Source organism: Sinocyclocheilus anshuiensis, unplaced genomic scaffold (genome assembly GCF_001515605.1).
Source record: "Sinocyclocheilus anshuiensis isolate Anshui unplaced genomic scaffold, SAMN03320099.WGS_v1.1 scaffold343, whole genome shotgun sequence".
Classification (NCBI taxonomy): domain Eukaryota; kingdom Metazoa; phylum Chordata; class Actinopteri; order Cypriniformes; family Cyprinidae; genus Sinocyclocheilus; species Sinocyclocheilus anshuiensis.
The window spans coordinates 1,555,833-1,567,423 of NW_015549598.1; the positions used below are offsets into that span (position 1 = coordinate 1,555,833).

The 11,591-nt window shown below is 39.0% G+C and overlaps 2 protein-coding genes across 5 annotated transcripts in view; one reads left to right on the top strand and one right to left on the bottom strand.

Annotated features, from left to right (window-relative positions):
* The window catches only part of LOC107658543 (unconventional myosin-XVIIIb-like), a 53,543-nt gene extending 44,039 nt beyond the window's left edge, over window positions 1–9,504 (top strand). The window contains exons 35-41 of the mRNA XM_016447134.1: window positions 227–310; window positions 1,281–1,418; window positions 1,506–1,691; window positions 3,826–3,959; window positions 5,696–5,866; window positions 6,930–7,864; window positions 8,443–9,504. Coding sequence (XP_016302620.1) covers window positions 227–310; window positions 1,281–1,418; window positions 1,506–1,691; window positions 3,826–3,959; window positions 5,696–5,866; window positions 6,930–7,851 — 1,635 coding nt within the window. The 3' untranslated portion in view covers window positions 7,852–7,864; window positions 8,443–9,504. The remainder of the gene's footprint in view (window positions 1–226; window positions 311–1,280; window positions 1,419–1,505; window positions 1,692–3,825; window positions 3,960–5,695; window positions 5,867–6,929; window positions 7,865–8,442) is intronic.
* An 8-nt stretch (window positions 9,505–9,512) lies between these two features.
* LOC107658627 (nucleoplasmin ATPase-like) overlaps window positions 9,513–11,591 on the bottom strand; it is a 5,222-nt gene continuing 3,143 nt past the window's right edge. For 2 of the 4 annotated variants that reach the window (XM_016447245.1, XM_016447244.1), the window contains 7 exons: window positions 10,901–10,994; window positions 10,762–10,818; window positions 10,061–10,107; window positions 9,953–9,981; window positions 9,826–9,859; window positions 9,722–9,757; window positions 9,513–9,641 (listed from right to left, as the gene is read on the bottom strand). In XM_016447245.1, the coding sequence (XP_016302731.1) occupies window positions 9,519–9,641; window positions 9,722–9,757; window positions 9,826–9,859; window positions 9,953–9,981; window positions 10,061–10,107; window positions 10,762–10,818; window positions 10,901–10,994 (420 nt within the window). In that variant the 3' untranslated portion in view covers window positions 9,513–9,518. Of the gene's footprint in view, window positions 9,642–9,711; window positions 9,758–9,825; window positions 9,860–9,952; window positions 9,982–10,060; window positions 10,127–10,761; window positions 10,819–10,900; window positions 10,995–11,591 lie in introns of all 4 variants that reach the window. The other 2 variants (XM_016447246.1, XM_016447247.1) reach the window with 2 other exon arrangements.

Consider the following 11,591-nt stretch of genomic DNA (forward strand, 5'->3'; position numbering starts at 1 on the left):
AAGATTTTATTTGATTATACATATATATGTATATGTATACATATGTGTGTATGTAGTGAAGCTAATTCATTTTTCATAGGGGTAGTTTGACTGTAGCGTTAACTTATTTGTGTTATGAGTAGCTTGATTAGTAGTATTAGTAGTATAGTAGTATTTCTCCAATACTGGTGTGTGTGAGGTTATGTAAAATACCCCAAAGCCAACTAAACATGACTGTTTATCTCAGTCTTCCAGTGATATCTCTCAGATCCGAGAGCTTCAGGCTGAAATGGAGGAACTGAAGAAACAGAGACAGACCCTACAGGAGGAGGTGAGACAGACCTGCAGACAGACACATTGAGATATAGATGTGTGATGCATTAGATGTGCATATGAACATATTACTGTAACATGGGCCGACTCACAGTTTACTACTGCTATGTACTGCACTTCTGTTACTGTTAGTAAAGTTCGTACTTTTAAGTATGAAATACACTAATATGGAATAATGTAAGAAAAATGCATATATGTATGCATGAATGCATACTTTAGAAATCCATCAGAAGTAGAACACTTTTTAAAAAAGCTTATTTTCAGCGTATTATGATTTGGGACACAATGGAAGCTTGTTTTTTTTAATTGCGACTTTTAATCTCACAATGTACATAAATGCAAACTCGCAATTGTGAGAAAAACAGTTGTGAGATGAAGTGTCACAAACAAACAGTATTGTGAAATGTAAACAGAATTCACAGGGGAAAAAATGTAAATTACTAGATGCAAACTCAAAATTCTGAGAAAAGTCATAATTGTGAGATGCAAATTCACAGTTATGAGTTTATAACTTGTAAGTGTAAGATATAAACTCACAATTGTGAGAAAAAAAGAGAATTTTGAAAAAAAAAAAAGTCACAATTACCTTTATTTTTTATTCCATGGCACAAACAAAAAACAATTGCAAAATGAAAAAAAAAAATTAGAATTCAGAGAAAAAATGTCAAAATTACAAGATGCAAATTCAGAATTTTGAGAAAAAAAGTTATAAATTCGCAATTCTTGCAATTGTGAAATAATAAACACAATTCTGAGAAAAAAGTCTAAATTGTGAGATATAAACTTGCAATTGCAAAAAAAAATAAAAAATCTGAATTGTGAGATAAAGTCGCAATTACCTTTTTTATTTTTGGATTCTGTGACGGTAATAATCTTCTATAAGGACACACTAATCCTATTCTGTTGTGAACATGGAGTAGACATATTGTTGTTGTATTTTCGTAACCCAGCGGTGCTTATCTTCCCAGCTGCAGACCAGCGTAGCACGTGTGCAGTTTCTAGAGTCGTCCACGGTGGCCCGCAGCATCGTAAGCAAGCAAGAAGCTCGTATCTGTGATCTAGAAAACAAATTGGAGTTCCAGAGAGGACAGGTCAAGAGATTTGAGGTCAGTCCAGACCCATTAACAGCTTCTCACTTTCTGCTCTTTCTCAGAGAGGATCTTTACAGTCTTACAGTGTGTGTGTGTGTGTAGGTGCTGGTTCTGCGTCTGCGGGACAGTGTGGTGCGGCTGGGTGAGGAGCTGGAGCAGGCGGCCCAGGCTGAGGCCAGGGAGAGGGAGAAATCCCGATACTATCAGCTGAGACTGGCGGATATGAAACTGGAAATGGATGACCTGAGCGTCAGAGAACAGGAGAGCAGCCGTCGACGCATGGAGCTGGTGAAGCAACACATTATTCTTCCCTATTTATTTTTACGATATTTAACACACAAATAGTAGTTTATCATGACTATGGAAGTCCTAAAAGGTTATTTTATTTATTTATTTATTTATTTGTGATCACAATTTCATTTTCCTTCATTTTCTTTCATTTATCAAAAAAATTGTTAAAAAATAAATTAAAGAAATGGTACATTACTTAGATATTCATTTTGAGATTTAAGAATACACTTATATTATTATTAATATATTTTATATATTTTAGTATATTATAAATATGAACTTTGAGGGTTAGAGGACGGTAAAGCTCATCAAAATTTATAAATATGCTAAATTTTATATCTGATATATATCGGTATATACCATTTGAAAAACCACACAAAAATTTGGGGACACTAAGATTTATTTTGAAAGTCTCTTCTGCTCACCAAGGCTGCATTTATTTAATAAAAATACAGTAAAAACAGTAATATTATGAAATTTCATTACAATTTAAAATAACTTTTCTGTTTTAATATATCACAAAAAATGTAATTTATTCCTTTGACGGCAAAGCTGAATTTTCAGCATCATTACTCCAGTCTTCAGTGTCACGTGATCCTTCAGAAATCATTCTAAAATGCTGATTTGCTGCTCAAGAAACATTTCTTAATATTATCAATGTTGAAAACTGCTGTTTAATATTTTCATGGAAACCGTGATACTGTTTTTTCAGGTTTTTCTGATAGATAGAAAGTTCAAAATAACAACATTTGATTGAAATGAAACTCCTTTGTAACATTATAAAGGTCTTTACTGTAATTTTTGATCAATTCATGCATCTTTGCTGAATAAAATTATTAATTTCTTAAAAAAAAAAAAAAACTTACTGAACCTAAATGTTTGAACAATAGTATGAATACCAGTAAAGTAAAAAAAATATCAAATTACTCATATGGTTCTAATATATTGTGTATCCCTAAGAATAATGTCAAATATAGGTGTGGAATCTTTCATTTCTGTAATATATTGAAATTAAAAATGGTGCATTCATTTCTGATCCTTAAAATGATCTAAAAATTAACTGCTTTTGTGAAACTCCATGACACATTGAAAAGACATGTCCTCATAACTAATGTATTCATATCTACAGCCGCTCGGTGCATTTTCCCCTTAGTGGCCGCCCACAAGCCCGACACATTATTACCCATGAGAATACACCAATCTCACTGAAAATCCTGTAAATATTCATAATTTAACACAAAGGAGGAGGCCCTGCGTCATTACAGCACCTGCCGGCGTGTAATGCAATTTGACCTGCGTGCTGAGAGTCAAAGGCATTCAGTATTATGAATATTAGCAACAGTGTTAGCGATGCCTGGCGCATACACAAAGACTGAAGTCTGGGATGTGTTTCTTCCCGATGCGAAGACACACGCGCACACACACATGCTGAGACTCTCCAGGTTATTGGTTATGAAAGGGAGGGGCAACAGCGAAGGTGTGGTTGTCATGGAGATGAGAGGAGCGGAATGGGATTTGTTGTATCAATAACCTTGAGGAGACAATGGGAATTAATCATGGACAGACAGTGGCGGCTCGTCCAGGAGAGCAAGAGACTGGGGACGTACAAAGAAGGGAAGAGGAAAATTAATCGTGTAATCAGTCGCTCATTATCAAATTATTCTATGAACAAGAGCTTGCGATTAATAATGCAGGATTGTCCTTTAGCAAACAAGCACTTCAGAAGTTAAAGAGAAAGGCTTGCCAAAAAAAATAAATATCTGGATAAATTAAGGCCATTGAAACATAAGTATTTTTACAACTATTTTAAGTTTAATTTAAATATGTATTTACAAGTATTTAATTAAAATATATATTTACATAAAACATATAAATGCTTTTAATTTTTGAAGGCTTCATTTTCATTACGTCTTAGCCTTTATATAATTAAGTAGATTTTTATGTGTTCTGAAGAAAATAAGCGGTTTAATAACGATGCTAGCCGTAGTAAGCAGGTAATTAATTGGGCACACTTTGAGATTAAACGCTTGGGTAATGATTTCTCTTGTCCTGATGCAGGGTCTTTATTTCCCCTGGAGATCCAGCGTGACCTTTGTGGGTTATCTGATTTGATCTTGTCATCTATTTCCAGGAAATGCAAGTGGAAGAGCTTAGCGCAGTAAGACAGACCCTGCAAGCTGATCTAGAGACATCAATCCGGCGTATCGTTGATCTACAAGCCGCGCTGGAGGAGGTGGAGTCCAGCGATGAAAGTGATACAGAAAGGTATCGCTAATGACGTGCGCCTGACCTTTTCCATTTCCTTTTTGGTTCATTCCATGTAATAGTGTGTTGAAGAAAGTATGCTATATGCTTGGATGGTGTATAACTTCCAGTGGATTTTCGAAGTATCGTCATGCATTTTATTTTATTATTTTTATTTAATTTAATTTAATTATATTTTATTTTGGGGAGAAGGGGGTGCTGATATGCTTTGTCTTCTGAATAATGCATGCGCATTAGTCGAGACCCCCCACGTCTCTTCACTTTCAGTTGTCTGTGTGAACGAAAAAGGGGATAAAATGAACTGTGTTGCATTTGTTCGGAGCTTTGGGTCTTAAATCTCTGTACGAATGTAGTGAGTCCAATTACAAGAGCAGGGTAGTAGAGAACCCACGGCATATGCAAGCAAATTAACAATGTTTTTGTTACCTTACTCTTGTATGTTTGAATAAGAGCTTCTGGAAGCTAGAATAGGTTTTGATGCAATGGCTCTGTTCCAAAACCTAGTGATCTGCCCAGCATTTTAAGTCATCATATGCATACACACAACAAGAAACCGTTTCTAACTGTTTTGAGCAAATTCTAAAGTAGCATCACATGTATTCATAAATAGTTCAATCCCTGAATGCAATGCAACAAGCAATTTAAGCAGAGTGCTATTATGTATGTATTTAATGCAGTTCTGAAAATCATCCCCAAATAAAATCTAATAAAAAATGCAATTTAGCCCATATTTGTGTGAATGCACATTTTATGCTTAGTAGAGTATCTCTTGCATCATTTAGCAACAACATGAACTCTGTTGTAATCAGTTGTGAGTAGTAGCAAACTTGCTGCATACTGTAGCACAAAAAGTGCTTCTTAGTTCTGTGGAGTTCAAACAGTAGAGCATGGTGCAAGCAACGCCAAGGTCATCGGTTGGATTCCCAAGGAATGCATAAATTTGATTAAATGTATACCTTAAATCCAGTGTAAGCAACTTAAATACATGTGTCTGCCAAATGCATAAGCACAGATGCAAATATATGCCTATGCAGAGCATTCCAAATGTGCTTTGCTTGGATGGATCCATGAAGCCCCTTCTAAATCCATGGAACCTTTCAATTGCACAAAGGTTCTTTATAATGGAAAAAAGGTTCTTCAGATTAGTAAATTAATCTTCACACTAAGAAAAAAATGGTTCTTTTAAGAATTGATCACTGAAAGGTTCTTTGCTGAATCCAAAATGGAGGTTCTATTGCATCGCTACAAAACCCCCCTTTTAAAAACGTCATTATTAAGAGTGTGGGATGCTCTATTAGAAGATAGCTGCCTTTTTAGGCAAATAGCAGCAAGGCAGCACTCTAGCTCTTGGAACAGAGCTTATGTTTTGGGATCTCAAGCAAACAGCTTTAGTCAGTCTGTAAACAGGCTGTGGATCAGTGCGTTGTGCCCCTACGAGCCCTGATAATGCCAGCGCTCTCAAGACTAATGAACTCGCAGTTCACTGAACACACATGGCCTGCTGGGTAGCAATGAGGATATCAGAGCTAATATCACCCCCATGTGTGGCGTTACAGCCCCCATGACGAGAGATCTCCTCTCAAGCCATGTGCATGATCATATTCATGTAGGTCATGTATGCATTGATATAGGCTTCGATCGCTTGCGCTATGAGAGCATGTTGCACAAATCTTGATCCATCCATTGAAAGGCATGATATGATTTTCACACTTGGTGACATGGGGTTTGAATTTCAGCGACACCATGTCCAGCGTCGGATCCAGTGTGGGCACTGAAGACGTCGGCGAAGGGATCCGTCAATGGGCAGGTGTACCGCGGGGAGGCCGAGGAGGAAGAACTTCTCCTTACGCAGGAAGCAGCTCCGGCCGCCAGTCTGTTACCGACAGCATGAGCACCTACAGTTTCAGGTAACACAGCAAGAAAAGTCTGATAATCAATAAGTACGAGTGTGCTTCAGTAAACAAGGTAACACTACCAGACCAGATTAGGTAAGTAGTCATTTTTAGCAGACATGGCTTTAATCCTGTGAAACACAAAAGGAGAAATGTTGAAGAATTCATTTTTTCTGTACAAACTGTCAAAAAAAAAAAAAAGTAGTGTGAGAATAAGTATTGCGTAGCTTAAACTTTGACTGTCAGAGGTCTGGACTCTGTAGCCGCTTCAATTGGTCAAGGACCGCCCACTTAGGCCGTCTGACTGACATGTAAAGCCAATAACAGTCCAATAACAGTTTGTTTTGTTCAGTGTCATGTTTGGGGGTTAATGTCGCTACGATAACAGATCTGCGTGCAACAATATGTCATTCAATCAAGATCGACATAAATGTTAAAGCAAATAATGACGCAACAATCTGCAGTAACATTTTATTTTGATAGTCCATTTTAGACATTCTACTGACTATAAGTAAATTTGCAACTACATGTCTGTGCCGATAGCCTCGTGGGCAGCGTGCTGACATATAGCACCATTGTGCTTCGGGTGTCCCGAGTTCGAGTCCCAGCTCGTGGACCTTTCCCGATCCCATCCCCCTCTCTCTTCCACTTCGCTTGGTGTCAACTAACTGTCCCATCAAAATTAAGGCAAAAAACATAAAAAATTAATCTTTAAAAAAAAAGTTTAATTTGCAACTACGTCAACTATAAGTTATTAGAATATTTGAAGACTGTCTGCTTAATATCTGCTATTATTTTTCAATGGTCCACCAATATGCATTCATAACAGTCTACTCATACTCTATTGAGAGTTAGTTGGCATGTAGTTGCAAAGTTACCTGTAGTTAGTAGAATGTCTAAAGTGGAATAAAGTGTACCCCAATCTGCATTAGAAACAAGCAACTAAACATTGGATTACACCTAAACAAACTTTTGAAATCCAGCATCTAGTTGCTTATGTGAAGTGCCACAGTCTTCATGAACATGTACGCATCTTTTATATTCATTGTTATTGTCTGTCTTTTATTCCCTATGACAGATCTTGCACACAGGACCTGGACGAAGACGTCAAAGAAAGTTCCGGTGGTCTTGGCAGAGCGTCATCATCCACGGCCCTATCTGAGCTCCTGGAGGGTCTGAGGAAGAAGCGCGCTGGGTGGGAAAGAGGCTCAGAGGTAGGCGAGGGGAGCGCAGTGTCCCTTCCCATCTATCAGACGACAGGGGCCTCCACGCTACGCCGCAGGTCTTCAGCGCTGTCTCTAGAAGCAGAGGAGGGTCTGGAGGACCTGCCTCGGCCCAGCATATTGAAACCTCCCAGTCCCCACCTGCCCCGTGCCTCCAGCCTCCGCTCCCTATCCGAGGCAGGCCCAACGTCCTCCACCACCACAACCACCACAGGAAAGATGAACCGTTTCAGCTCCTGCGACTCCCTCGCATCCGTGACCTCCACCGCAAGTTCCCGCCGCCACTTGTCCAACCTGTCCATCCCTGAGGAAGGAGAGGAGGAGCCCAGGTCGAAAGCCATGCCTCCTCTTGGGCCCTATCAACCAATCCGACGTCGATTACTCGGCGGCCTGGTGGCGGAAACCGGAGAGTCGCAATTGGGATCGGAACCGCTTGTGTTCCAGAATCGCAGACTCCTTGGGAATCAAGACAAGGAGAGGGCTGGAGTCGATGCAGGGGACACCAGCTCAGACATTCTCCCAGCAATCCGACGAGCACGGTCCACTAGCAGTCTGGCATCAAGCGGTTCCCGAACGGGCCAGAGACGAGCCCTCAGCGTGCACTTTGGGGAGTTGCCGCCGTCCAGAGCGTCGCGTAGGGAGTCCGACTCAGACTCTTCAAGTTCTGGAGGATCTCAGAAGCACCGTGGGCCTCAAGAAGAGAGGCTGGAAGCCGAGGGCAGCGAGGACGTCAATTCTGTGATGAAGAAGTACCTCAAAAAAGCAGAAGTGGACTAGAAGACTCAACGAGGTTAAGCTTAAAACTGCACTGGCCTGCTTTACATTTAAGGGGGTCATATCATGAGGAACCTAATTTTCCCTGATCTTTTGAGATGGAGTTTGTACTGAAACATACTGTAACTTTGAGAGCTTGACACTTCTTCCCCAGTCCAAATCCAGGGATATTCTGAAATCCTTGGATTTGTATCGTCAGAAACCTTGGATTTAGGATGTCAGAAACATTATCTTTTGATCACCCACACATCACAAATGTCAGTTTGCTATTTAGGTATTAATATGTACCTTTAAGGTACCAATATGCACTCTTTAGGTACAAAGGTGTACCTTTTGAAAGGTTACCCCCACAGTGACTGCTTTTGTACCTTTTTTCTGAGTATGCAAATTGAATGTTAACATGCAAGTATTAAAGGCACTGCTGCAAAGAAAAAAAACTATATTTTACAGTAATAGAGGGGGTGGGAAATGGTGTGTGACCCCTTTAAATGACACAGAAATTCTGAAAAAAAAATAAATAAATAGCAACATGAAACTATATTGGCTTGTGAAAGGATGTAAATCATTTAATCACTTTTTTCTTTCTGCTGACAGGATGGATGAAGACGTGGAGAATCATCCTTGTCCAGAATGCATTGAGGCACATTTAAAGCACAAATACACTGAGGATTTATTTTGAGCACCGTTTGTACACAAATAGAAATGTTAAAGGTGAACACATCAAATTCCTAAAATTTTCAGTGTAAACATGCCCTTTATTTGAGCCGTGTGGATACCCTCGGGTGCTTCAGGTCGGGGAAATTAATCTTGACCAGTGAGCACTTGCTTCCCCTCTCAGCAGTCAGTGCAAATTTGTTGAACTCCAACAGATGTAAATAAAAATGTCAAGCAGAATCATTGGTATTTGCTTCAACCTTTCAAAGGAGAGGAGCAGCATCACAGTCACAGAGGAAAACAACTGAAATCAAGCCTTTTTACAGAGCAGAGATTGTGCTTACAATGCAGAGGCTCTCCATAATAATGGAGCCTGACCTTGTTTCTGCAATTGAATCATTATCTTAGACTTATTTGCCTAGGAACGGAGTAAAGAAAATAGTTTGTACTTAATTGCCAGAACAGAATTTGAAGCTACTACACACAGTGACGACATGCTCTATATAAATGCACTTGGTAAGCATAAACAGGCTAAAGGAATATTCCAGGTTGAGTTATGCTAAATTGTAGCATTTGTGGCATAATGTTGGTTAATCACAAAGAATAATTTTCCTTGAGGTTACAGTGAGGCACTAAAAATGGAAGTAAAGAGGCTTATTTTGTAGGTTTTAAAAGCAGAAGTGTAACTTTTTATACAAGCTCTTTTAACTAATAATCATTCAGTGTGGTTATTACCATTATGCCACAAATGCCATAAATTGAGCTTAACTTGTACTGAGCCTGGAATACTCCAACTACATTTTAGATCCATTTACTGAAAGCAGCACATTACAGTGACTTTACCACAGTAAGCGTTTTCTTAACCCTTACCTGTGGTAAATCACTATAATGCAGTGCCTCGGATTTAAATTGGTGCTTCCGCTACATTTAGATGACAGCTGAGACAGGTGTACGCAACCCAGTCATACTTTCTTTCACAGATAAAATGTTTTTCCAGAGACAATGACAAGTTTGCTTTACCCTCCAACAGTTTTATTGACAGGAAGCTTAACTACAATGGGACCATGGTGAGAAATTTGAGATCCCAACTCAAATGTCCAGCAGCGGCCTTCTGGGAATGTGCCGCTTCCCATCCACATCTGCAATAAGAGAACATGATCAATGCTTTAGTCTCTACATAATCAATTTAGTACATCTACAGGTCCTTGCCTGGTCACACCTTTGCAGCTTGCGCCTTCCGTCCCCTTCCTTTACCCTGAAGGAAACAGATGTTAATTTGTGCATAGCTTTAGAAAAAGAAAAAAAAATTAGAAAAAAAGGCACCTTTTTAGGTGGATTTTCACCATCTGAGGCTTTCCTGCATTTATGAAACATTTGATTAGCTTGCTTTGAGAAACAAATGAAAGTTAAGGACAATTAAAAACTCAATTAAATGTTAGATGTAACCTACTCATCCTCTCCCTTTTCTGGCTTCTTTCTCTTTAAATAAGAAAGGGAGCAGTGAGAATTGGAACAAATTTCATTTAAACTACTTGTGACCTATGAGACCAGGCCTTACTTTGCCAGCACCATTTTTTGTGACTTTAACAGGTGATTCTTCAATATCTTCCTCCTCCTCTTCTACCTCCTCATCCATCTCTTCTTCATCAGAGTACTCCTCCACTGGGAGAGATTTTGGCACAAGACCGTTGACTTAAAGTAACCACAGACAGCAGCTAAAAATAGAGCTGAAGCGACCACTCACGGGCCACATGTTCAGCTCCGACGTACACCGGCCCAGAGCCACGCTTCAGGCGAAAGGTCACGGGTGGATGAAGATCCAATCCAGACAGGTTGACCTGATGGAGAATGAAACTTCATGGGGAATAGACTTGTGGAAGTAAATGGATTACTGTACCTCCTTTCGGAGTAAACTACAAAAGACCACATAACATGGTTTAACAATTTGTTTTTTTTAACCCTGTGGTGCTGAAAACAAAATAGATCTAAACAATTTCCAACTTAAGCGGTTGTAGATCTTGAATTACTTGGAGCACTGTTTGGTCTCTTTTTAATGACAACACTTGGCAGATTACCGCTGAAGTAAAAAAAAATAAAAAAAAGTTAGAATTTTAAGCTCATTTTGAAAAAATTATATTAATAAAATTAAAATAAAAAATTGAATAAATAAATGCATTTTTTTTTATTTTATTAATATAAATATTTATTTTTAATTTCACACACACACACACACACACGCACGTGTGTGTTCTTCAATATCTTCCTCCTCCTCTTCTACCTCCTCATCCATCTCTTCTTCATCAGAGTACTCCTCCACTGGGAGAGATTTTGGCACAAGACCGTTGACTTAAAGTAACCACAGACAGCAGCTAAAAATAGAGCTGAAGCGACCACTCACGGGCCACATGTTCAGCTCCGACGTACACCGGCCCAGAGCCACGCTTCAGGCGAAAGGTCACGGGTGGATGAAGATCCAATCCAGACAGGTTGACCTGATGGAGAATGAAACTTCATGGGGAATAGACTTGTGGAAGTAAATGGATTACTGTACCTCCTTTCGGAGTAAACTACAAAAGACCACATAACATGGTTTAACAATTTGTTTTTTTTAACCCTGTGGTGCTGAAAACAAAATAGATCTAAACAATTTCCAACTTAAGCGGTTGTAGATCTTGAATTACTTGGAGCACTGTTTGGTCTCTTTTTAATGGCAACACTTGGCAGATTACCGCTGAAGTAAAAAAAACCAAAAAAAGTTAGAACTTTAAGCTCATTTTGAAAAACGCACAAAAATGGAAGTTCTGACATTTTCCAAAACGTGTTTAACTCAAACTGCATAGAAAAAAAAAGCCATAAGATCTAAGCTAGTTGTGTTCCAAATTTGAGGTTGATACGCTCTCAGAAAAAGAAAAAAAAAAAAAAAAAAAAAAAAAATGGTAGATGGTAGACCTACACAAATGCAGAGATAAACACCTATAGATAGATGCCTAATCTGTAACATCAGTAATCTTAAATTTATCAGCAGGACTTCAGACGAACGAGACTGCAAAAATCATCATACGTTACAGATGGAATAGAGCACCGAGGGG